Source organism: Anguilla rostrata, chromosome 4 (assembly GCF_018555375.3).
Source record: "Anguilla rostrata isolate EN2019 chromosome 4, ASM1855537v3, whole genome shotgun sequence".
NCBI lineage: Eukaryota > Metazoa > Chordata > Actinopteri > Anguilliformes > Anguillidae > Anguilla > Anguilla rostrata.
This window is the reverse complement of record NC_057936.1, coordinates 53,826,015-53,851,104: the sequence shown is the minus strand read 5'-3', so window position 1 is coordinate 53,851,104 and position 25,090 is coordinate 53,826,015. Positions and strand designations below refer to the sequence as shown.

Below are 25,090 nucleotides of genomic sequence, written 5' to 3'. Positions count from 1 at the left end.
ATGACCGCAGATTTGACATTTAAAACTTATGAAGTCAAATAGGAAGTAGGCTCAAAACATCGTATACTTTGTTTTCGTTTAAACATAGAAGCACCAAAGCTCATATAGCTAATATGGCCTCATATAAATGCCTTTATTCTATCTCTGTATTTTTAATTATAGCGAATACCTCATCAACGTGATGCGCCTATAAATTTACAGATATACAAACCACAGTATGGTCTGTGAATGTAACCAAAACAAAAAGAATTAATTTGAAACACTCCTATCTCACGCTGAACTGCAAATATACACCAATGCAATTTATATTAAGTTAAATAAGAAACGTGAAGAGTACATGTATCAAAACACGTCGTTAGTTCGGTTACAAGAGTAAATCTATTTTGTTGGCAATGTGGACATACAATTTTTCGTTTGGAGTCTTCGTGGCTTAGCACACAGGACTGCGTCCCCTTCAACTTTTCATCAGAGCTTCTAACATCACCCGCACACTCTAGTTTAGCGCAGGGGAGGTTTCTTCATCCTTTTCTGATCTAGGCCCTGAGGCATTCATGGACCCCATTACAAGTTTAAGTTTAAGTGTAGTATATATATACACACACACCAAACCAAATATGTATAACTGTATATCAAGTTTGGCCAGGGACCTCACACGATATCTTCAAGTACTCCCTTTTGAAAACCCAGGGTTTAGCGTACAGCGTTGTTGAAATACAATTTAACAAATGTCAAGATTTCCAATGAGCAATGGACATAGCGAAGTAGTTTAACTAGCAAATCTAGTTCACCAATTGTTGTATCTTAAATCGACTGCGTTATTCTCTTTTGGTAATATGCGCATCTGCCATGCACACCATGCACTTTCTGTCTCAACAATTATATACAAGAATAGATTGCTTAGTTATATGCTTTTCTCAAATGGGCAGGTTTTGATTATTAACTAACTTAGTAGACCTGGGCGGTCAACCCCCCCAAGCCTCCTTACTGTACAGGAAGTGAAACAGACATGAAAATCTGTAAAAACGAATTGAACAAACACAATCTTCCACTCAAATACTCTTCAATTTACAGTCCAGCTACAAATTATAAACATCCACTGGTAAGTAACGAGTGGATTCATCGAACTCGTACACTAATAAAACAAATTAGGCTGCCAGCTAGATATGGCCAGTTAGCTACCAAGTTAGATATTCACACGGATTTTCGACAACAAACAATATCATGGGATTGTACGACTGTCCTACCCGAGGAAAATTGTCGACTGTACATATTATTAAACTAACACAAACGAAAAATAACTGTCTGTTTTTTAAGACAGCAGATAACATATTGTTAGCTATCTAGCTAGCTATCCAAGAACAAAGAGAACTTCTCCACATGTCTCTGACTCTTGGGCCTCCAACGCGGAGCTGCTGTTGATTGGACGACTCCCCGGTAGAATGCAACCTGTCAAATTAGTCAACATTCACAGGCCTGAATGTGGGCCTCTGTGATTGGGCTATGTGTTTGGCGCTCGTTGGGTCTGCAATCTCTCCGAAGTAGGAGGCGGATATTGGGTGAGGTAAAGGGAGATTGAAGGAGCGAAAATAGTTGCTGAAGCGGAAATATTGAGAAAGAGAATACATTTTGGATTGAACAAAATATATACATATTTATTTTTAGTATACGTATATTACCGAACTCAAAGCTATATATAGTTTAAGGTGAGACCAAGTGGGTGGTTAAGTAGCTCACGCCCGGCTTTGTACTAGGAGCTGAGTTCGCCGGTATTGTAATTGCAGACGCGCGGAGAGGTGAAAAGCCCCCCGCCCTCCTCCACTAATCCCGGGCTGCGGGAGGCTCGTTGACTGACTGATTGATGCCAATTCATTCCAGTGGATGTGGCCAGAACTCTCTTACAGGTAGGACTGAGGGAAATATATTTATCTGGCCTTTCGTTCACAGCATGTGTTACCTTTTGTCAACAGTTAGTTGAAATACCGATACCCGGCAAATGGCTAGCTAACGTTACATCCCTATCCAAAGCTAACACAAGCTTACTAGCCAACAAAATGCATGATTTGTGATCTAACGTTAGCTAGCTGGTTACAGAATATGTCGCGACGAGGTTTGAAATGAGACCAGAAGTATAAGCTCTGTCTTGCTGGATAGTTGGGATGTGACACTCTCTGTAGTGATAGCTTTTTAAACTGGAACTGACCAATCTTAATAGGGAAAAGGTGCTTGGAGAAGTTAAACAATGGCCAGCTAATTCTGGACGATTTTCTTCCCTCCACGCCGTTTTAACACAGTTAAGTGTTTAGCTTGCACCACAATGGATTTTTACGCTGTATAGATTTCACTTTAAACTCTTGGGTAGGTGGCACTAGCTATCTAGTGACAAAACTCGACAACTGCCGGTAAGATAACGTTCTTCAGCTAGTTAAACAAAACAACTGGCTAGTCAATACTAAATGGTAAGGGGTACAGTTGGCTTGATAACGTCAGACAACTGTCTTTTTGGATGATCGGTTAGTTAAACTATAGTTAAGTTAAACGTTGAGTGGTTGAAGAGGCGCTGTAGGTTATCTAACTTAGCGAGTATGTTTCCAACCTAGTATTAATGTTGAAAATGTATCTTGTGCACGGGATACGTAAAAAATGGCTGCTAGCCAGATTTTTGGAAAGAGCAAAACAGATGTTTAATGTTTCCCCTCAGTTGAACTCGCTTGGTATTGATAGTTGACTTGGCTATGGTTAACTGTTTATATTAGCTATCTATAGTTTTATAAGATACATTTTGTGACTGTAAATACTTACCTTCGTATTGCCAACAGGCTTGTTGATTCTTCCATGCAGTTAGCGCTGCGCTTTGTTGAACTTTCTATAGCAACGTCGGCAGTGAAGAAAACGTGAAAATTGTGATTATATTCCGTTGGTATTGCTCACTTAAATTATTGCTTTCCAGTATAAGCAAAGCGCACAATGGAATCTGATTTGTGTGATCCCAGTGAATTTAATGTTGGAATTGAATGGGTTTAGACCATATTTTTGATGTATTATGGTGTCTACAGTTTACATTACATGTGAAGTACAACAATAGACATTTTACATTACATGTACTATTTTGCATACATTTTAACAGCAATTCAACAAGATGTTTCTGATTTTATACAGTACTTGGTTTAAATAATGTCGACGGAACATCATTCCTTAAAAAAAAAAGATTTGCTATTTTGATTTATGGTGAAAGTTCAGCAACAACAGGTGACAAGTTGGCATGTTGCCAGTTTATTCAGTGAAGACTCTTTAAGTGTATTGTGTAAACAAACTGATTCATTCTTGGTACTTCTGAGTGGTCTTGGGGTTGGCATGTATAATTGCACAACGTCTTCATGTGCAATGCTCACTCTTGAACTCTGTGCAAGTAGTTCCTTTTTATTGCCCCACTGGGTGTCAGGGAAAGACCTCCAACTGATTGTAGAACCTAATTGCATTTTGGGTGTCATGATATATTTGCTGTGTCAGTCATTAGTATAATGGCTAAGTTCCAAGGTTATAAAATGGTAACAGGAGAGAGAGTGCTTTTTATCTATAAATATTGATATCAAAATGGAAGTAATCCCCCATACATAAAAAAATAATACCTATTGCAAATCATCTGCAGTTAAGTTTATCATTAAATCTCAAAGCAGAACAAATGTAAATGCATAAATGATCATGAAAGGTATTAATTCAAAACATAAAACAACATTGTTTAACTTGGGAGCAATTATGCCTGGAGGTTCACCAAGCCCCCCAAGCAAAATGATGAAACAATGATTATAAAGCTAAAAGATAAACATATTGCAACTGGATATAAGCACTGGTTAGCTGTCAAAAAAGTTTAGTAGTGTAAATTGAGAATATGACATGAAATCAAAAATGACTAATGAAATGAAATGTCCCCTGATGACGGACTTTTATGTGGAATGTAAAAGCTCTGCAGCGTAATGTACTGGGCATCACCTTTCTGACTTGATTTTGGGAGAACTAAGTAGGAATCATTGGGGAGGGGGTTCTTATTGAAACTCTTCTATGGTGAGGAGTTTTGTAAATGCATACCTCGACTTTAAGGACACATAGCGGCTGTTGGCAATAATTTTGGTGGCATCTTCAGTTATTTTCATTTTTTCTCTCTGTCTCTGAAGCAACAGCGTCACCACTGCGTGGCTGCACTAGCAGATGCTGTGATAGATGTTTGCTATCTGTTGCATGTGATGATGCGTTGATCAGGTGATTATTTTTAACACTACTGCCATTTTTTCTCTTTTGTTTAAATATCCACACGATGCACCATTTCCACAGTGCAAGCAATGGCATGCTCAAGCAGTTCTTTGAATGAATGCTTCAGGCAGTTAAATGCCCATGACCTTTCAAAGCTGTCAAACCCACTGCCTTACCCTCTACAGATATCCTGTAAACATGTGTACTGTTCAGAAGCATTTCCTCTTAGTAACACACAATATTGATTGGCCTTATGGAACTTTTGTTTTTAAGAGCGAGTAGCCTAAATGCTTAATTGAAGGAAAGTTAAAATAATGTTTTTTAAAGAACCGGTTTTTAGAGTGTATTTTCATTGTTTTTTTATTGTTGTAAATGATCTGTTTACTAAGCTACAGTATGCTAAGCTTCACTTCACTTTGTGAAGCTTCTGTTAAGCAGTTTGTTCATTGAGGATGACTCTTTGCTGGGAAGAAGATGGTAGTTATTAGTTCCCATTCATATTCTCATCCACCGTACATTCCTTCAGATGTCACAAAGATACTTGGAACATCTTTTAAACGAGTCAATGTGCTGTTGGTTATTATTCTTTTTTGTGTTCAAAGCTGCTCTAGATCTAAGTAGCCTAATGAACTGCAGCACTGGTGAAATGACAGGAAATTACTGGAAACAGAGCTAAGACAATAATTATTACTACATATGTGTGTATACTTAATATATAGTACAATTTGTCGCTGCAGATACTTAATACATTTACCTGCTGTCTCAAACTGAAAAATTTGCTTGTGTCAATTTGGTTATGATGACGGTTCATTTAGTTGCTGCATTGGTTTTCCAACATCTCTCTGCTTTCCCAGTTCTGAGGAGTGCCTGTGAGTTTGCCTGCAAGCTTGCTGAATGATCCTGTCTATACTACAAAACGGAAAAGCTGTGTGACTGCTTTCTACAGAAGGGAATAAATGTATTGTGACAATGCCACCAAGCACTGCCTTTTCCCTTTTTAAAATTAGCCATTTTATTTAACCAGCAAAAAAATGCTTATTGGTGTGGAAAGCATGTTGGGTGTAAACAGTGGCTTGATAATGTTCTGCCTGATATTATGAATAATAATGTATATGTGTGAGTTTTTTTTTTAAAGATTGGAAGTGTGCTGTTTATTTGGATTATTCTGAATTGCTACCAGCTTCTGTTCCATTGTGAATTAAGCAGTACTGAAACACTTGGTTTTCAGTGATAGTGCACAAGCTGTAAGACACCACACAAATGTGAATGGAACTACCGTACCTGCTTGTCTCCTTATATTTATTTCATTTGTCTGACACCCACGCATACACTCAAATTGTGTTCAAGCATTGTTTGTTTTCCAAGTAGTCTACTTCTAAGCATAGCAGGGGGATATTTATCTTAATTATTGGACAATGCTTAGAAAAATACAGGCTTCCTGTGAGTTTATATGTCGCTATAGTCTTGGCGAAGATTGTCAAACCACACAATGCATGTACAGTGCATTGTGGTAATGGCAACCAAAAAGAAAATATAATGGAGGCCAGGCCTCTTCTGATGCTGTCAATGCAGGAGACTGCGACGGTGTACTTTACCAGTTGATGCCTTAGTTTGAGAAACAATGATCGACACCTATTAAGGGGCTTGACTTGAGCTCCAGTGTCTGCAACATCGCGCCATTGAAACTGTCAAAACAGGCCTGTTTATTTCCTTAGATGTGTTGCAACATTTCAGAGGTACATCATAATGCTGCCGGCCCTGATGTGTCCCATTCAATTTGATTTGTTTTAAGATGTTTCGTTTTCTGATTTCTCCCCAAAAAGGAAGTAAAATAAATTTCTATTATTTCTTACCAATATTCCTGAAGGGCGGCCTTGGAGTTCTGCACAGACATAGTATTATTCATTCTTACTGCCTAAAAGTCAGGCTTAATAAAGAATTTATGTTTCCAATAAGACTTGGGAAAGTGATTTTGAATATTTAGATATTCCGCTTTGTGAACCAGAAACAATTTGAATGTCCGTTTGAATGGAAATAAACAGGTGTGGTCGCTCAGCTATGAAAAGTTTTTCTTTTTTCTTAGTCTAGGATGTCTTTGTTTAAATACAGAAAGCTGCACTTCTGAAATATAAAACCTATTTCATATGTGCTGATTTTACATCTCTATGAGACATGGCAATGATTTGGAATTCAGTTACAGCCATTATCCATTCAAAATAAGACATTAATCCATAGTTGTCTATGTGGGTGAAAAGGCTGTTAAAATCGTGTGAACATATTGTGGCTTGTGAACATTGTAATACAAATTTCACACCTCCTCCGTGATACGTGATTTGCTACTATTTAACAACATGTTCTTGCTCTGCTCCCTGCAAATGATGCAATACAGATATAATCTGATGGAAATTTTTAAGTAAGTGCGCTTGTTTGTTGCATCATGCAGTGGTCTCCTGACTAATCATTGCTACATTTATCACAGACATAATAATAACAACAACCACAAAATACAGTAAAGGAAAGATCCCAGTAATTGCATTATGGGCAGACCTGTGAACCTAAATGAAGTGTTTTGAAAGCATTCTTTGTCTCAGGTTAAGTGCGTAAGTGTAGCCTAAGTGTTGAATGTTTCTCTATAACGAAAAATGATTCTCTTTTACATAATCATTAATCTGAAAAAATGTGCTTGGTTGGTGTATGGGCTTTATCAGTGTGTGGGAATTGCGCTGTTTTCCACTGCTTGTTTTGCACACCGATCAAAGGTTAACAAAGGTTACTCCTGTGGGTGTTTTCTGCCTGGAGCTGTTGTCAGCTAGGATATGAACCGGCTGTGTTAAAAATGATACCGTTTCTGCTGGGTTTTCATTTGTACCAAAGTTAAACAGGTTCTGTCTGTACAGTTACCACCTTTTGTCCGTATTGCATCAGATGATAAGCACATCTTGTTTGCGTTCTCAACGCTTGTGTTTACTAGAGATTTCATGTAGTTCTAGTACATGTCTTATTGCTTTTGCTTATGTCACTTCCTATTTTCACACTACACAATTATTACTTTAAGGTTAAGACCAGAGCCAGAAAGAGTTTGCTTTTCCCTCTCAGGGGAAATGGTAAGCTGGGGACAGTAGATTCTACTGCCAGTCATTTTTTTTTTGAAAGAGCTGCAATGGTTTCTTTCTTTGGTTGTTTGTTCCCTTCAGACGTGTAATGTAAAATAACAGTAGAGGAAGGCTGAATAAGTGGCAGACTCAAAGCTGCGGCATCACCCTTTACTTGGAACGGTTCGGCATGGCATCTGCTATTTCAGCAATCATGAAACGGTTTGTACAGTGCGGGAGTCGACAGCTCAACAGTTAACTGCAGAAGTGAGGTGGCGCTCGTGGCGCTCCACTCTACGGCTGACCCTGTTTGGATACTTCCGGAAGGTAAAAGCAGAGCAAACCTGAGTCAGCCCATGAGTACGGAGTGCATGTGTGGGCAGCTCCCCGGGGGACCGGGCCAATCCTGCATGAGTAATTAGCGAACGGAGGAGCGATGAGCTGGTTTTTGCGAATTCAGTGAGCCCACACTGGGCAAGGTGGGCATGCAGAGGTGCTGGCGTGGGCATCAGGTACACTGCTGCTGCTGCTCTGACTCAACTGCCCAGTTTGGTCTGCAGTCACCCCCACCCCCCATAAAGTTTTACTAAACATTAGTGTATTGATTAATTCCTTGTCTGCAATTGAAGCCTTCTGCATTAGTTATTTTTAGCTCAAGAAAGTTAGATAAAAATAAATAGGAATTACATATACAAAGAATTTGTGTTCTTTATTTCTGTCTGTACATAAAGGTCTAGAATTCTTGGTACGCTTGATACAAAATGAGCATTTCATATACACAGATAATGGGCTATATTGGGGAAAAATGTCATTTTGTTCTTGTACGAAAAATAAAATTTGTCAATTGTTAGGGTAAATGTTTTTGGGCATTTTTTCCTCAAAAACACAAAAACAACCTCTAAAGACGCTTTTATATTCTATCAAAGTTAAACCTGCAGTGCAATTATACTTAATTTAATTTGAGTCTTAGGGAACTGTATTGTGGCCTTCCACCACTTGCTGTTTCACTAGGGTTTAAAATGAGCTAGCATGTGTGTCGGATCCTTTTGTCATTCATCACCATGTGCAAAGCCAAATGACTGTCAAATTAAAATGTTGTTAACCTACACCAGTCAGGTAATTGATATAGAAAAGACATGAATTAAACAGCCACTTATGGACTGTTAGGGCAATTATAAAATTTTCAAATACCTGGAACTGTTGCACATTTGCCGGGAAGAGGTTCCCATGCAAAGCGAGGAAGATGGTGAGGGAGGGAAAAAAGAATCCAAGGATCACATCTCAATTACTGCAAAGTTGCATCTTGGGCTCACCAAGTGTCAAAATCAATCATAAAACATCGCCTCTATAACAAAAAAGGGTTGAATGAAGAAAGTTCTTAAGAGCAGACAAAAAATTGGCATCTGGACTTTACAGATGTCATCGAAACCAAGACTGGAACCAGATACTATACTCATATGAGGCCAAAATACATCATGTTATTTGGAATAAGAGGATGTTACAGAAATCCTACCCTCATCCCTACTGTCAAATAAAGGTGGTGAATTGCTGATGCTTTGCAGCTGTTTTGTTGTCAGTGGTCCAGGGTTCTTGTTTCTATCAGTGACATAATGAATTCCCCTAAGTACCAGGACATTTTAGCCAAGACCTGCTTTCCTCTGCCAGGAGGCTGTCTTAGCCATAGATGGGCCTCCCGATAAGACAATGACCCAAACATACCTCAAAATCTACACAAAAACAAAATTAACGTTTTAAAATAACCAGCTTAGTCACTGGACTAAGCTCAGAGCTGAGGATGTCAAGGATCGTGAAAGGTTCTTCATGGAGGAGTGGTTCACGATTTTTCCAGATGTGTTCTCAAGCTTATCACACATTATAGTAAGGCTCTGTGGTGTTATCCTTGCCGGGAGAGGCTGCATAATGTACTAATCACATGTACCAAAATTGTGAAACCTAGCCTATATGTTGAGCTCGATGTTTGGGACAAAGACATTTTTTCTTGATTTGGCTCTGTACTCTACTATTTTATATATAATCAAACAATTCACATGTGCTTAATGTGCACATTCTCAGCTTTTATTTAAGGGTAGAAGCCTTCCTTAGCTTACCAGGCTCTTTGTGATTTCTGAGCACACCAGGGAGCTATTTTTTTCTTAATGATGTTCTGAACAGTTGGTTTTAGTCAGCCTAAGGTTTGGCCTATGTCTGACTTTTTTATTTCTCAGCATTATAATGGCTTCCTTGACTTTAATTGGCATAACTCTGGTCCTTATGTTGGCAAATGGCAATAACAGATTCCAGAGGAAGTCAAAAGCTTAGAATGAAAACTAGATGCTGAAAGCTCTCCTATACCTGCACCAAGGAAGCGATTCAACACACCTGACTAATCAGAAACACCTGGGATGCCATTTTTCTCAAACATTATGGTTCCCTGAAAAAGGGGGGCGATTTATAAAAAGTGCTGCAATTTCTACATGGTGAAACCAAATATATATATATATATAAAAATAGTCTTAAATAATAGTAAATTAAAATCAAAATACAATTGTTTGATTACAAATCTAAAACTAGATTACAGAGCCAAATCAAGAAAACAACGTCCTTGTCCCAAACATTATGGAGCTCACTATATTTGAATTTGGAAAAACTTGTTCTTTAAGTTGATTCCATTGAATCATTAATGAAGTATAGCCTAATATTTTCCATGTGGAAAAATTGCAGTAGGCTATATCCCAGTAATGCATATGTGGGATACATGCACACAAAGCCAGGATAAAGCCAACAAGGACACACAGTCCCGGCACACCCTAAACCAGTATTCCAAAGCTATGTATTGCCTCATATATTTCCTGCAGCTTTTAATGTAAATTGGCCCTCAGTTTTCATCTGACTACCTCAGCAGAATGTGATCCCCTCCTGGGTGTTCTTCTTCTCCGCAACTTGCAGCACCGTCTTTATCTGGTCTGTGTAGCAGTCCCACTCTTCAGTCGTGAGCTTTTCATGCCAGGAGGATTTGATGGCTTAATCCCTTATAGTTGGCTTTGTGTCTAACTGCCTTCGCCTTGTGCCAAATCATCCCGTTTAGATCGATTGCATCATCGCTGATCAGCACCCTCATATCAAGCGACAGTCATTTAGATGTTTTATTCTCACTATGCATTAAGATGGGGAATTTGTTTCTGATGGTGGTTTCAAGTCTGCCTGTTCTGCTAACAACCAAATTACCCATGCTAGCCATGCTATTCAGGATGACCTGTCAACACAGGCTTCCCCACAGTCCTTTGCACTGTTGTTTGAATTCAATTAAATTTGGTGATGTAGAGAGGAAAGAACAGTGAGGGAGATGTAATAGTGGGGGTACTGGAGTATTTGTGATGATGCAATTGCCTAGAAAGTTCTGGACAAGATAAGGCAGGCATGTGAAATAGACCACATTTGGGATTTTATTGTGTGGATATATTAAGTTGTATCTTGTGTGTAAAAGAGGTCAATGGTTACAGAAGTTAATGTTTGTGCAAGAGGTGTTTGGTTGTTTTCCTTATAACCAGTTCTAGCATGGCTGGGTAATCTTACACTGTCTGGTGCCCAGTTACTGTTGACAGACTTAATATCAGTCTGCCCTCAGATGTGCAGGTGATGAAACGTTAGACACGTTTCCAAGAATACCCTGATAATTTTTTTTCAGGACTTACTGCAGGGCCCAGCTTTCCCACACAGGAATGTGTATAGGCTACGTTGTATTTGGGGCACAGTCTTCACACTAAATTTGGTTTTAAAATGACTGCTTGTCTTAAGGCATTTAGAGGGTTGCCTGTTACCCAGTGTTACATTTTTATTGTATTTATTTTGAAACGGAAAGAAGAAAGCTAGAGTTACTTGGTATGAACTGATTTGAGTGCAGTGTCAGTTCCTTACACTCGGATGCGAGTTGCGCTTCACCTTCAGGCGAGCTCTAATGAAGTGCTGAGCCGCGAGCTCCGCGCGGACTCCGTTTGGGAGCGCTGCTGCGTCGCTGCTCCCGCTCCCTCCGTCCTCCTCGCGCTGAAAGATGCGCCGCTCTCCCTGCAGGGCGACCATGGGCTTGACGGGGAAGAAATCGGAGAAAGGCCCGGTGTGCTGGAGGAGGAGGGTGAAGTCTGAGTACATGCGGCTCCGGCAGCTCAAGAGGTTCAGGAGAGCGGACGAGGTGAAGGTAAGGAACCGGGGCCGCCCCGCCCCGCGGTGAGTGAGACATCAACACACTCTGTATACGGCCGCGTGCTGCTCGCTCAGCAGGCTGTACATCAGCACACTGTGGCGTGCAGTGTAATTCATTTGTCAGGCCAGATTGAGGCTGTCCAATGGGACCGCTGTGTGGGACATAGGCCCGCCCACTCTCCCGTGTCATCACTGCTTTATTGTTTGTACTAAGTCAGCGCTGGAGTAGAATAAACTGATTCCGCTGTTCAAGGCTTGTGTAAATGAAGAAGATTCGAGTGGAAAGTACATTGAACAATTGTTACTTTGTTGCAGTGATCTAAATAAACTGCAGTATCTGAAGTATCCATGAAAGTTAAGGTGTATTGTTGAATTGAAAAATGGTTTAATATCCAATAGTTAAAATCAGGGGTTTTCAACTGTTTCTGATACAGAGACTCCCACCCAGGGGTGGTGGGGGGTGGACTGAGATTGGGAGGGGGGATTTGCATGTAAACCTGGGGAGGAGAATGTGAATGTGGACCAGCGAGGAGAGATTGTGATAGTGGACCGTTGATTCATTTTAAGATGCTTGTGATGCAAAATAAATTGATATCAAATAGATTATTAAACGGCTCATCTGATATGTTCTGTCATTTGATTTAAACTGTGTGTAACAAGCTTGGATTTTGACTGTATCGAACAGATCAAAATATAATAACCTTCCTTGCAGTTCAGAATGTCTTGATAAATGTATGTTCAGTATGTGAATGAAGTGTTCCCCCTGCCTTGTGTTCCTGCTGCTGCAGAGCATGTTTAACTCCAATCGGCAGAAGATTCTGGAACGCACGGATATTCTGAACCAGGAGTGGAAGCGGCGTCGGATACAGCCCGTGCACATCATGACATCTGTAAGCTCCTTGCGTGGGACCAGAGAGGTCAGCACTCACAGCTTCTATTCCAGGTTATCCGAAACTCACTGTGGAACAGCCAGTCTGCCTGCCCGCGGGCCAGCTCGCACACACACGCAGACACGTACGTGCACATGGAGACACACACAGGCGCAAGCACGCACGCACCTCTTTGATCAGAGCTGCCATCTAGTGCATCGGAATTTAATGCATTCAAAAATGATTTGAACTCAAAAAGCAGGATGTTTTTGACAGTTCGCATTTTTCAGATATTACCAAGTTTCTTCTTCCAATGGTAAACTTATGTATAATGCAGTATTGAAGCATGGGTTGGGGTTGATTCCCCACCCCCCCACCCCACATCCAGCAGCCAACTGACCAAACAGGTGGCTATGTTTCCCCTTTTTTTCCTCCAGTGAATTAAATAACGAGTAACCAGTAAATAAAGTACTGTACTGCCATTCAGATGTTCTTATCCAGAGCAACTTACAATGCAATCACAAGTGCAAACATCAGGGAGTGATGTTTCAGTAATTCCCTAAGAGAGACGGCACTAGGACTCTGTTTTTAAGATGTGAGGGATGGAATGTGTGTTTATGTATTTTTGGGTTCTAATGGTTTTTACTTGTGTGATGGTGTATTGCTATTTTGTCAATGACTGTCATTTGGGGCTCACTCATAAATGAGTAAAGGCTGTTATGCATTCTCAAGCCTCTATGATAATCAGACTGGTAAAATGAAATGCATCAGGTTTCTCTCCAGTAAATTGAATTTCACCAAGGCCCGGTATTTTAACGTCCTCATAATTTCTGACTGTATCAGAACCCATCGGTGCTAGTGTACAGAGCTATTTTGAAAGACTGCCATAATTGTACATCGGAAAGCGTTTGTAATTCTCTTAGAGAAAAGTACAATTTACACTTGAGATGTTGATTGGTAAGACGGGCATCCTAAATGGAGTCACAATGCCGTACAGAAATTACAGCACAGCTCCCCGCTGAAGTAGTCCTCACAGCATGCAGGGTTCTCGTCTCAGTGCCATTTCCAGTGTGTGTGTGTGTGTGTGTAACTGATGACTCAGCACCGCCGCACACTCGCTTGTGCGCGGTGAGAACCGTTGGAGGAGACCGAACACCTGCGCCTGGTTGTTTACCCCCGGATAAAATTCTTCTGCTGATAAGTCTGGTCCGTTCGGTTTGAGGTTTAAGCGTCTGACATCTGCACTGAGGAGACATCTGCCAGCAGTGGTGTGGGAATAACGCCTGGGGCTTTCACCTCTTACGTATCTCTGTTATCACCGCTAGCGACCCGCGCTCTGTAATGTGGACGTGCCCAGTGTCAGTGGTGGGAGTAATGGACGTGCCCAGTGTCTGTGGTGGCGGTAATGGACGTGCCCAGTGTCAGTGGTGGCAGTAATGGACGTGCCCAGTGTCAGTGGTGGCGGTAATGGACGTGCCCAGTGTCAGTGGTGGCGGTAATGGACGTGCCCGGTGTCAGTGGTGGCGGTAATGGACGTGCCCGGTGTCAGTGGTGGCGGTAATGGACGTGCCCGGTGTCAGTGGTGGGGGTAATGGACGTGCCCGGTGTCAGTGGTGGCGGTAATGGACGTGCCCGGTGTCAGTGGTGGCGGTAATGGACGTGCCCGGTGTCAGTGGTGGCGGTAATGGACGTGCCCGGTGTCAGTGGTGGCGGTAATGGACGTGCCCGGTGTCAGTGGTGGCGGTAATGGACGTGCCCTTTGTCAGTGATGGCGGTAATGGACGTGCCCAGCGTCAGTGGTGGCGGTAATGGACGTGCCCAGTGTCAGTGGTGGCGGTAATGGACGTGCCCAGCGTCAGTGGTGGCGGTAATAGACCTGCCCAGCGTCAGTGGTGGCGGTAATGGACGTGCCCGGTGTCAGTGGTGGCGGTAATGGACGTGCCCGGTGTCAGTGGTGGGGGTAATGAACGTGCCCGGTGTCAGTGGCGGCGGTAATGGACGTGCCCGGTGTCAGTGGTGGCGGTAATGGACGTGCCCGGTGTCAGTGGTGGCGGTAATGGACGTGCCCGGTGTCAGTGGTGGGGGTAATGGACGTGCCCGGTGTCAGTGGTGGCGGTAATGGACGTGCCCGGTGTCAGTGGTGGCGGTAATGAACGTGCCCGGTGGCGGTAATGGACGTGCCGGTGTCAGTGGTGGCGGTAATGAACGTGCCCGGTGTCAGTGGTGGCGGTAATGAACGTGCCCGGTGTCAGTGGTGGCGGTAATGGACGTGCCCGGTGTCAGTGGTGGGGGTAATGGACGTGCCCAGTGTCAGTGGTGGCGGTAATGGACGTGCCCAGTGTCAGTGGTGGGAGTAATGGACGTGCCCAGTGTCAGTGATGGCGGTAATGGACGTGCCCGGTGTCAGTGGTGGCGGTAATGGACGTGCCCAGCGTCAGTGGTGGCGGTAATGGACGTGCCCAGCGTCAGTGGTGGCGGTAATGGACGTGCCCAGCGTCCGTGGTGGCGGTAATGGACGTGCCCAGCGTCAGTGGTGGCGGTAATAAACCTGCCCAGCGTCAGTGGTGGCGGTAATGGATGTGCCCAGCGTCAGTGGTGGCGGTAATGGACGTGCCCAGCGTCAGTGGTGGCGGTAATGGACGTGCCCAGCGTCAGTGGTGGCGGTAATGGACGTGCCCAGCGTCAGTGGTGGCGGTAATGGACATGCCCGGTGTCAGTGGTGGCGGTAATGGACGTGCCCAGTGTCAGTGGTGGTGGTAATGGACGTGCTGGCCCTTTGTGTCTCCCTGTAGTGCACTGTGGACAGTGGCTTCTCGGAGTTCTCCAAGCAAGTGATTCCCCTGAAGACTCTGAACGCCGTGGCCTCTGTGCCCGTGATGTACTCATGGTCACCCCTCCAGCAGAACTTCATGGTAAACTTCAACAGTTTCTACTCTTTCTTAGCCATGCTTCATGCACAGTTTGGTGTGGCCAGTTGTAATAGGCCCGTCCAGTCAACTGCTACGTCCTACACACCTGGTCACCATCATCCCCTCTTTGCTCTAAATAATTATCGACTTGCACAGTTGTGTGGGAAGTCACTGTCCGTCTGTCTCTCCCATTTGTAAAGATATGCTTAATGATTAAAAGTGGCTTCTATTGTAGCCTTGGCTTTAATCCCAGTATGAGTAATTATTCAAATGTGATGACATTACACAAGTTAAGGTGGTCTGTTCTCTTGTAGGTGGAAGATGAGACTGTTTTGCACAACATCCCCTATATGGGGGATGAAATCCTGGACCAGGATGGCACCTTCATTGAGGAGCTCATTAAGAACTATGATGGCAAAGTCCATGGGGACAGAGGTGGGCGTCTGTAATGCGTCTCCTAAAGTAACGCATGCTGCTTTCTGTCATTGGCCTGTCAGAATACCTTAAGTGGCTTTGTGAGAAAATAACTTGGGGAAGGCCTGTCATGTTAAACACTTATTATTATTCCCTATGTATAGGTGCATATGTGTTACTGAATCCTTTGTTTCCTGGTGTAGAATGTGGCTTCATAAATGATGAGATCTTTGTGGAGCTGGTCAATGCACTCAATCAGTACAGCGACAATGAGGATGACGAAGAAGAGGAAGACCAGAACGAGTATAAGCTGGAGAAGATGGACCTGTGCGATGGCAAGGACGACAGCGACGACCCCAGGAAGGACCAGCTGCTCAGCTCCGAAGGTATGAGGCTTCTGGCTGTCACACACACACACACACACACACACACACACACACACTCTGCTCCCCACAGCCTGCTGAGGTTAAACAGCAGGATGACTGCATGCATTAGTCTGGAATTGGAGTTGTGCTCGAGAAAATGTATGCTTTGTATGAATGCAGTTTTACTTATCCAGTTTATGTAGAGGTTTATTACTGAACAATAAGTCTGTTCACCAATTAAGCCATTCTGTTTCTGCAATCAAATTTGGTTTTACTCTGTAGGTTCAGTATCATTGCTGATGCTCAGACAACAACAACATTTTTGCTTTCAGCCTTGAATGCCGGTAAAGGTGAACCACTGGCAAAGTTTGGAAATTCTGATTGGCTGATGCGTTTTAAATTTCAGTCACGTGTTTTGCTTGGCTGATGTCTGCTGGGAGCTGGCAGACAGTGAAGTGCCACTTCAATGATTGTGGCTTCATCTGCATCCTGTTTTGCTTCAGGTTCTGCCAATTTGTTGGGTTCATATTGTGAAAACAACTCTGTCTCTTTCTTACAGGGAGAGGAAGTGAAAACTCGAAAAAGTTTCCCTCGGACAAGATATTTGAGGCCATATCTTCCATGTTTCCTGACAAAGGGTCTACAGAAGAGCTCAAAGAAAAGTAATGGTTCATCTTGCCATTTTCCTGCATTTTCAAGGTTCCCATAGTGCCAGAGGATCAATAGTACTTTGTAAACTCCAGCGATAGCGTCTCTGGCATCGATTAAGTGTACTGGCGTGATTAATCATCCGCAGGTGAAACTGTAATTAGGTTAAATCACGTTTATATTATTAATGATGTGGCTAGTAGCATCATCAGTGACTCCTGATGGAGTTTCCTGTAGTTTTTTCGGAAATCAGTACTCTCTGTTCATTGATCCACCGTGCTGATATTTGCCTCAGCGTTGGCGAGGACCGCTTTTGACAGCATCACCGTTTAACGAACAAAAAGTGCGGAGCGACCTAATCTGCATCGCTTCAGTACACATCCAGCTGTGTAAATGGATGCAATGTAAATGCTATGTGAGTCGTGCAAGTCGCTCTGGATAAGAGCGTCTGCTAAATGCCTGTAATGTAATGTAATGTAATGTAGGGGCAGCGCTGGCGGCTCAGATGAGCTGAGAGCTGGGCTCTGTGCTTTCAGGTACAAAGAGCTGACGGAGCAGCAGCTTCCCGGGGCGCTGCCCCCAGAGTGCACCCCCAACATCGACGGCCCCAACGCCAAGTCCGTGCAGCGGGAGCAGAGCCTGCACTCCTTCCACACGCTCTTCTGCCGGCGCTGCTTCAAGTACGACTGCTTCCTGCACCGTGAGTGCCCCGCCCCCCAATCCTGTTTCTCCCCATTAGGCAGGGTAGTCCGGGCTCGGTCTCCAGAGTGCAGTGAAAGTATAACGCTGGTTCTGTGCTTCATCTGCACCACCCCGTGTTGTGAAACGCTGTAAATTGTTTTGGTCTTGTCTTTAGCCTTCCACGCGACTCCGAACACGTATAAGCGCAAGAACATGGAGAACCTGGTGGACACCAAGCCCTGCGGCATCGAATGCTACATGTATCTGGTGCAGGCAAGTGTCACATGGGACGTGTGAACAGGAGTGTGCGATATTCCCCCTGTTCAAGCTTTCATTTCTCCTACACCAGTGAACCTTTGAGATGTGGGAAAAAAAAAACCATACTAATGCAGTGCATTACTCGAATGTATGGGTCTGTGTGAGTGTCAACTGTTTTTTTGTTATTCAGAATATCAGAAAGTAAACCTTGGATGCAAACTGAAAGAGCCACATCATATTTACAACATAAGAAAAGTCTAGTTGGTGCTTTTTCCACTAGAATTATATATAGGGACGATCCAGTTAGGACTAGAACATGATGCAAGATAATAGTGCATAAAGCAGCTCACGCTATTGCCGTGTACACACAGAACCAAAATGAGACTTCATATTATCCTATAAACCCATGCTATTTGCGGTTGAATTTGCGATGCTAATAAAATAACTGTGGCCCAACGTGGGCTTGAAATGTATGTCTTGTACTTGACCATCGACCACGCACACACAGACACACACACACACACACACGCGCTGACTGTGCCGCCCTCCTCCCGCTGCAGGACGGCATGGTGCGGGAGTACCCAGCAGGCCTGATGGCGGAGAGAGCCAAGACCCCGTCCAAGCGGACGGTGGGGCGCCGCAGGGGGAGGCTGCCCAACAGCAGCAGCCGGCCCAGCACCCCCACCGTCAACGCCGACACCAAGGACACGGACAGCGACCGGGAGGCCGGGGGCGACGCGGGGGGGGACTGCAACGACAAGGACGACGATGACAAGAAGGACGAGACCACCAGCTCTTCAGGTGAGCCCGGCCTTCCAGCAGGGCTCCAGCCCCCTCCCATCCTTTACCTCTTCATCACTTTAGCCCAGTCGGTGTTAATCCCAGAAGGGATTTGTCCCCGTCCCCTTGGCCAGTACATATAGGACGTGCACATAACAAACCTGCAACGGCAGAACTTTAAAATGTACCAATTCACACACGTAGGAAAATTAAACCTCACACAGTTCTGAAGTTACTAAAATCTGTCTGACTCTGTACGTATGAATAAGTACATAAAGAATGCATTTATTTTGTAATAAGTTCATTTATTAACGCATTGTTTCATACTTTATGAAATGTGTACATTGTTAAGGGTTTAATGTAATGATGATGTTCTGAGGGGAGGGTAAATGTGTCCTGGTGTTTACCTCTCTCTCTCTCTCTCTCTCTCTCTCGCCCGCGCTGACAGAGGCCAACTCGCGCTGCCAGACCCCGGTGAAGCTGAAGCTGAGCTCGGAGCCCCCGGAGGCGGTGGACTGGAGCGGGGCCGAGGCCTCCCTCTTCCGCGTGCTCATCGGGACGTACTACGACAACTTCTGCGCCATCGCCCGCCTCATCGGCACCAAGACCTGCAGACAGGTGGGGCCGGGCCTCCCCATCCCCCCGTGGCTAAACGGGTCTGATGGCGGCTGACTCCGCTCTGCTCTGCGCTCCAGAAGAGCACGCCGCCTTCCGTAATTCAGTCACTGCAGAGCCGCTTCAGAGATATTCATCTGACTGTGCCTATAAGAACGGGCCCAGAAATGCATGTGTTACAGAAGTGCCCTTTGCTGTGTGCAGTGCTTGTGCATCCTGCTTGTGTTATTCACCTCGTGCTGTTAATAGCAGCCTGTATCAGTCTCACGAGTGAAGCTATAGCTGCCTACCCCACGTGCAGTTCCATGACGTAGCGTTTATGTTCTTCTACCCCTGTGTCCCGACGGACGTGTTTACCAACGATTGGTTGGTACCCACTGTATTGATGACCGTGTTTCCTTTCTCCCCGACATCCCCAGGTGTATGAATTCCGGGTAAAAGAGTCCAGCATTATCGCTCGCGCTCCTGCAGAAGATGTGGACACTCCACCGAGAAAGAAGAAGAGGAAACACAGGTAAGGACCATACAACAGACGCGCTCTCGTCTTTAAATGTGCTGGTTGGCTGCTGGGGTTGGCGCTTTTTGTGCATCTTGGTTTTTTTCCCTTCTCTGACATACTGAAGCCGTTCATTATGGAAATCTTTTCTTTCCTACTGTTGTAGGTTGTGGGCCACGCATTGCAGGAAGATCCAGCTGAAGAAAGGTTTGTTCATTTTAATTTGACCTAAATTGAAAACATGCATTTGTTGAATTAAGCCTGTGTTCACTTATTCAGTCAATGTAATCTTGTTAAATGTCTGCTAAAATGCTAAATGTCTGTTAACATGCTGCCGCTAAAGTAGTTCTTGATGTAATGTTCTTAGATGGCTCCTCCAATCACGTGTACAACTACCAGCCATGTGACCATCCTCGCCAGCCGTGCGACAGCTCCTGCCCTTGTGTCACTGCCCAGAACTTTTGCGAGAAGTTCTGCCAGTGCAGCTCTGAGTGTGAGTATACAAAATGGCTCCAAGGAGGCCAAAAAAACTACATTTCCCATGTGCCCCTGATATCAGGGTCTCTGGTGAAGAGGTAGAGCATCAAAGGGATAATATATCAGGCACTCATGTCTTGTGGTCGCAGGCCTCGTCTTATTCAGAGCTTGTGTTTTTTTTTTTGTCACACCTGCTCTGCAAAGCCAATAAATCTTCTGTCATTTTCCACTCTACCTTTAGCCTGTTCCTTTGCTCAGTCCACTTGAACAGTTTTTCAATTTTCCCTCTGAAGATTAAATTCTCATCTCAAAAATACCCTATAATCCATTGAAGACAAAGTAAAGGGCACAGTCTGGCTTGGGCCAATTCTGGAAAAAAACCTTGGCTTGCTAACACAAGCCCTGCCAGACAAAAGTAAATCCAGTCCTCACAAAACAGAATGGAGCTTTGTGGTGTTTTCCCCCCAGTTTGCTTCCTACAGGCATTTACTTGTAAACTTGAACGCTGTTTTGCTAGCTAACCCCATTAAAGGATCACTGAATTTTGAGGGGTATGTTTTGCAGATCCACTGATTTCAATATTTCAGCTTGTGGGAATCAATTATGTCATTTGTGTAGATTTAGGGGACTTCTGTGCTCAGAATTGGACAATCCACAAAAGCTAACTGGTTGGTATATATATTTATCGTCTTTCCCCATTTTATCCCTAATTTGGAATCCAAAATCATGTGTATATATATCAGCGCTCATTCTTGCACCATTATCAATTTGTGCACACACAAGCTGCTGTGAAACATGTGAAGTGTCTGTTACTGGTTCTCAGTTCACAAGTTGAGCACGCACAGACGTGAGACAGAGGAACACGCTTAATGTGCAGCACTTCAGGCAGATTTGCAGGCACATGATTGGCCAGTTGGCAATGAGACCGACTGAAACCCTCCCATCACTGGCCAATTATATCGGCCTACAGGTCTGCTTACCACAGGCACTAGAACAGTGCTATTACAGGATCAGCCACCCAGCAAGTCTAGCTAACTGATAACTGGTTATTAAATAACTCTTACTGGCTTGTCATGTCAGTTGTGCAAATAGGCTTTTGCTCTGTTATGTGTAGTCACTCACTGATGATCTCATAATTGGTGCTGTAGAGCTCTGAAACACAGAAAGCTGTATCTGATGAACACTCTCATCCCTGCTCACGCACGCACGCACGTGCACACACACACACACACACACACACACACGTGCACAGAGAGAGAGAGAGAGAGAGATGCAGACAGACACTCGCACACGCATGCACACACTCACACACACGACACACACACATGCTCACACACACACCCACACACACACACACACAGAGGCAGTAACTCCTGCACTCTCATACGGACGTGCGGTAAGCCCAGCCCAGCAGTGCTGCCCGCTGAGTAACCCCCCCCCGCCCTCCCCGCAGGTCAGAACCGCTTCCCCGGCTGCCGCTGCAAGGCGCAGTGCAACACCAAGCAGTGCCCGTGCTACCTGGCGGTGCGCGAGTGCGACCCCGACCTCTGCCTGACCTGCGGCGCCGCCGAGCACTGGGACAGCAAGAACGTCTCCTGCAAGAACTGCAGCATCCAGCGGGGCGCCAAGAAGGTGAGCGCCCCGAGCCTGCTCCCCTCCTCTCAGTCAGCCTGGGGAGGGGGCCAGAGTGTGGTGCGCACCGTACGTCCAGGTGGACACTACCCTGGAGTCCGCTTATCTCTTTTTCCCCTGCCAGAGATTCTAGGTTGTTTTCATGTGCAAATGGGTAAAAAAATTAAATTGTTACTGACTGTAAATGTGAGTTGAGAAATCTTAACTTGAAATAGTCATAACACAATCAAAAAGAGTTTATCTTAAAAGTTGAAGAGCAGTGAATATGGATTAACACGGATTAAATTGACCTAATCAGATGGTTCAGGGCAGCCAGCTTCATCAAACCATTTGAGTAAACTGCGCTTTTATGTTTTAGTGTGTAGTACTGAGAAGCAGTATGAGTTCCGGGAGCCGTTTGAAGTAAAGGCAGTAATTGATGCTCACGTTGATTTATTGGCCCTTGTTTGATGGGTAATGTCTCTCTCAGCACTTACTGCTGGCTCCCTCTGATGTCGCCGGCTGGGGCATTTTCATCAAAGAGCCCGTGCAGAAGAACGAGTTCATCTCCGAGTACTGCGGAGAGGTGAGTCCGCCTCTCCTCCTCCTCTACCCGTTCCTTCTGGCTTGGGTTTCATGGGTTTCGTTATTTTCGTGATGGTATGTTTTAACCCATTGAAGCCCGCGGGAAACTAAAGTTGCCTAAGTCTCTACAACTCTTTTTCCATCTGTGAATATTTTTGGATCACTATAGATGCTTATGTTAGAAAAATCTGGGCATTAATGGGTTAACTGAGGGCTGAGGGTGGACACTCATAATAATTCTGTTCCCCTTCGTGCAGATCATCTCCCAGGACGAGGCGGACCGCAGGGGGAAGGTGTACGACAAGTACATGTGCAGCTTCCTGTTCAACTTGAACAACGGTAAGAGCCGGGTCCGCTTTGCTAGCCCCGCCCCCTGACCGGGCCAGATCACCGGGGTGACGGGCGTGCTTCTCTTCCCTTCTCAGACTTCGTCGTTGACGCCACGCGGAAGGGCAACAAGATCCGCTTCGCCAACCATTCCGTGAACCCCAACTGCTATGCAAAAGGTGAGGTGGCACATGCTACACTGCCAGAACTGTGAGGAAGTGGTGAGGCACTGTAAGAGTACTGTTCTAGAACCAGACCTGCCTGAATGGGAAATGGCTATATGTTTCCGGTGTCAACTGTGTCCAACTCCTATTTATGGAATGTTTGGAAAATATTAGTTTTAAGTCTTTAGAACACAGTTATATTCAATTTAAATACTTTTTGTCCAGCCAATGGTTATGGATAACCTGATTATTATAATTACTTTTTGATTTCCATTTACCTTCCCTGTAGTCTGTTAAATATGACCTTCTCTTTCTCCCTTTCTTAGTAATGATGGTGAATGGAGATCACAGAATAGGTATTTTTGCTAAGAGGGCAATACAAACTGGTGAGGAGCTATTCTTTGATTACAGGTAAGCAGTGCTTTACCCCTCCGGCCTTTAATTATTGGCTATTCTGTATATTTGTGATATAGTGCTCTAAATGACATCTGGCTTTAGCATTATAGTAACTTACTACAGTGAAATGTGTCAGTAAAAATCTGTTGTAGCACATCGATGTGTTAAATCTAAACCGTGCAACATCAAAACCCGAAAGACAAATTGTGGGCTTAAAGGCAAGTTTGCATCAAGGTTTTTATTTATTATTTTTAGAAAAGCTATTTGATGATAAAAATGGCTATAACTCAAGAGACTGAAGTTTCCTTAGGACATGCCGTGAAGGGACTCACTCGATTCGGCTCCTTTTCCAGGTACAGCCAGGCAGACGCCCTCAAGTATGTCGGCATCGAAAGAGAAATGGAGATCCCGTGAAGCCATATACCTCCTCTTCGACAAAATGCCTTATACTCTTCAGGAATTTTTACAATCGCGCGTTTTTACCATGTCTGAGCTTTGAGCACCAGAGCCTGTAGGGTAATGAGCGTTACCTGCTCTGCGTCATTTGTAACGGTGATTTCAGAAATCAAAATTTTTACTTACTTTTTTCACATGGAAATGCCTGTTTTTTTTTTCACACGGAAATGCCTGTTTTTTTTAAATCTGTCAAATCTCTTGTAAATCTACTACAGTCATGGAACAATTGAAAACAGACTTCAGTACTTGAACATTCATTCCTGTTTACAGTAACTTAGGGTTGAAATAAATCCATCTTTAAACTGGTAAGACTTATTTTTAAGGACCATGCTTTGAGGTTGGTGTAAACGTGCTGATGGGGGGGGGGGTGTATTTCTTTGAGACTACTGCCAGTTTTTTCTTATTTCTGATTACATTTATTGCACAACTATACTACAGAAGACTGCATACATTCAAACCGGTCATACTAAACGTGTGGTATGCGCACAGACCACATGGAGACTGCCATACGTAAATTGTGTGTGTTGTAACACTTTACAAATTGGTCTGTATCAATGTGAAAACCAAAGTCATTATTGTTCATACGTTAAGCCTGCATGTCATCTCACAAGTTGAATAGTATTTGCCTTTAGTGCTTACGCACACCGTTTAGCTGTAAGAGTAATAAAATGTTGAAATGTGAAGTATATCTACTGTGCGGGGTGCCTTAACTGAATGTTAATTTGCTCCAAAAAATCAAAAAAAAAAATCACATTAGCCAATGTACCAGCATGTCCTCTTCAACTGTAGATGTGAGGACAGGAAACGTGACGGGGGGGGGGGGGGGACAGCTATCATGCTTGAATATACTCTGTGTCCCAGTGTTGTCTAGGTCATTAACATAGCTAACAGGGACACTGGTGCTCCGGAGGGGAGGGGAGGGGAGGGGAGGGGGGAGAAGCATAAACTACACTGGCCTTTCTCCACAATTGCATCATTGTTTTACAATGGCCAGTGCTTCATTGTGTGAAAATAATGGTTGAATCCAGAGAAATCATATTGACCAGAAGTTTTTGTTCCTGAACTTAAATCTTGGAACAAATTTGGAACTGTCCCTATTTATTTCTTGCGGATTATGTAAACTAGTTTTGCATATTTTTAATTTATTGAAAACTTGGGCTCTGAATGATACAAAATGCTTTGGCAATACCAGGTAAAAAAATAAAAAAAAGGTTGTGGTTCTCTTCATTTTTTTGTGTAACAGTTAACTGATTTAATTTGTATTGAAACAGGAGTAATTTAACTTTTGCCAGGATGTGTACTTTTATATTTAAATGAATCATCAAAAACTGACTTGTCCTTGTTGTGTCCCTCCTGTTTTTCTGGAGGGTTTCTGTGACCAGTCCACCTCTGTTGCTGCCTCCGAATATAAGGTGCTGAATTTCAATGTTTTCAGGAAATACTGTTGAATAAAATAAATAAACATTGAAATTGTCTCCATGAGCCGTTGAATTTCTGGATCTGAT

The 25,090-nt window shown here is 43.8% G+C and overlaps 1 protein-coding gene across 7 annotated transcripts; it reads left to right on the top strand.

Moving 5' to 3' along the window:
* The first annotated feature begins 1,432 nt into the window (after positions 1 to 1,432).
* Positions 1,433 to 25,067, top strand: ezh2 (enhancer of zeste 2 polycomb repressive complex 2 subunit). 7 transcript variants are annotated; one of them, XM_064333204.1, is made up of 21 exons: positions 1,433 to 1,556; positions 1,782 to 1,901; positions 11,406 to 11,529; positions 12,323 to 12,451; positions 15,196 to 15,315; positions 15,627 to 15,747; positions 15,930 to 16,112; positions 16,651 to 16,753; positions 17,276 to 17,439; positions 17,596 to 17,693; positions 18,239 to 18,479; positions 18,907 to 19,076; positions 19,493 to 19,587; positions 19,730 to 19,776; positions 19,937 to 20,062; positions 21,500 to 21,678; positions 22,148 to 22,243; positions 22,500 to 22,581; positions 22,668 to 22,748; positions 23,060 to 23,144; positions 23,483 to 25,067. In XM_064333204.1, exons 2-21 carry the CDS (start codon positions 1,879 to 1,881, stop codon positions 23,541 to 23,543), a joined length of 2,328 nt encoding a protein of 775 aa, XP_064189274.1. In that variant the 5' UTR covers positions 1,433 to 1,556; positions 1,782 to 1,878; the 3' UTR covers positions 23,544 to 25,067. The 7 variants fall into 7 exon arrangements, with proteins under 7 accessions (XP_064189274.1, XP_064189279.1, XP_064189276.1 ...); XM_064333205.1 differs by having other exon boundaries at positions 1,543 to 1,561; XM_064333209.1 differs by having other exon boundaries at positions 1,521 to 1,901; positions 12,323 to 12,424.
* The last annotated feature ends 23 nt before the right edge of the window (positions 25,068 to 25,090 follow it).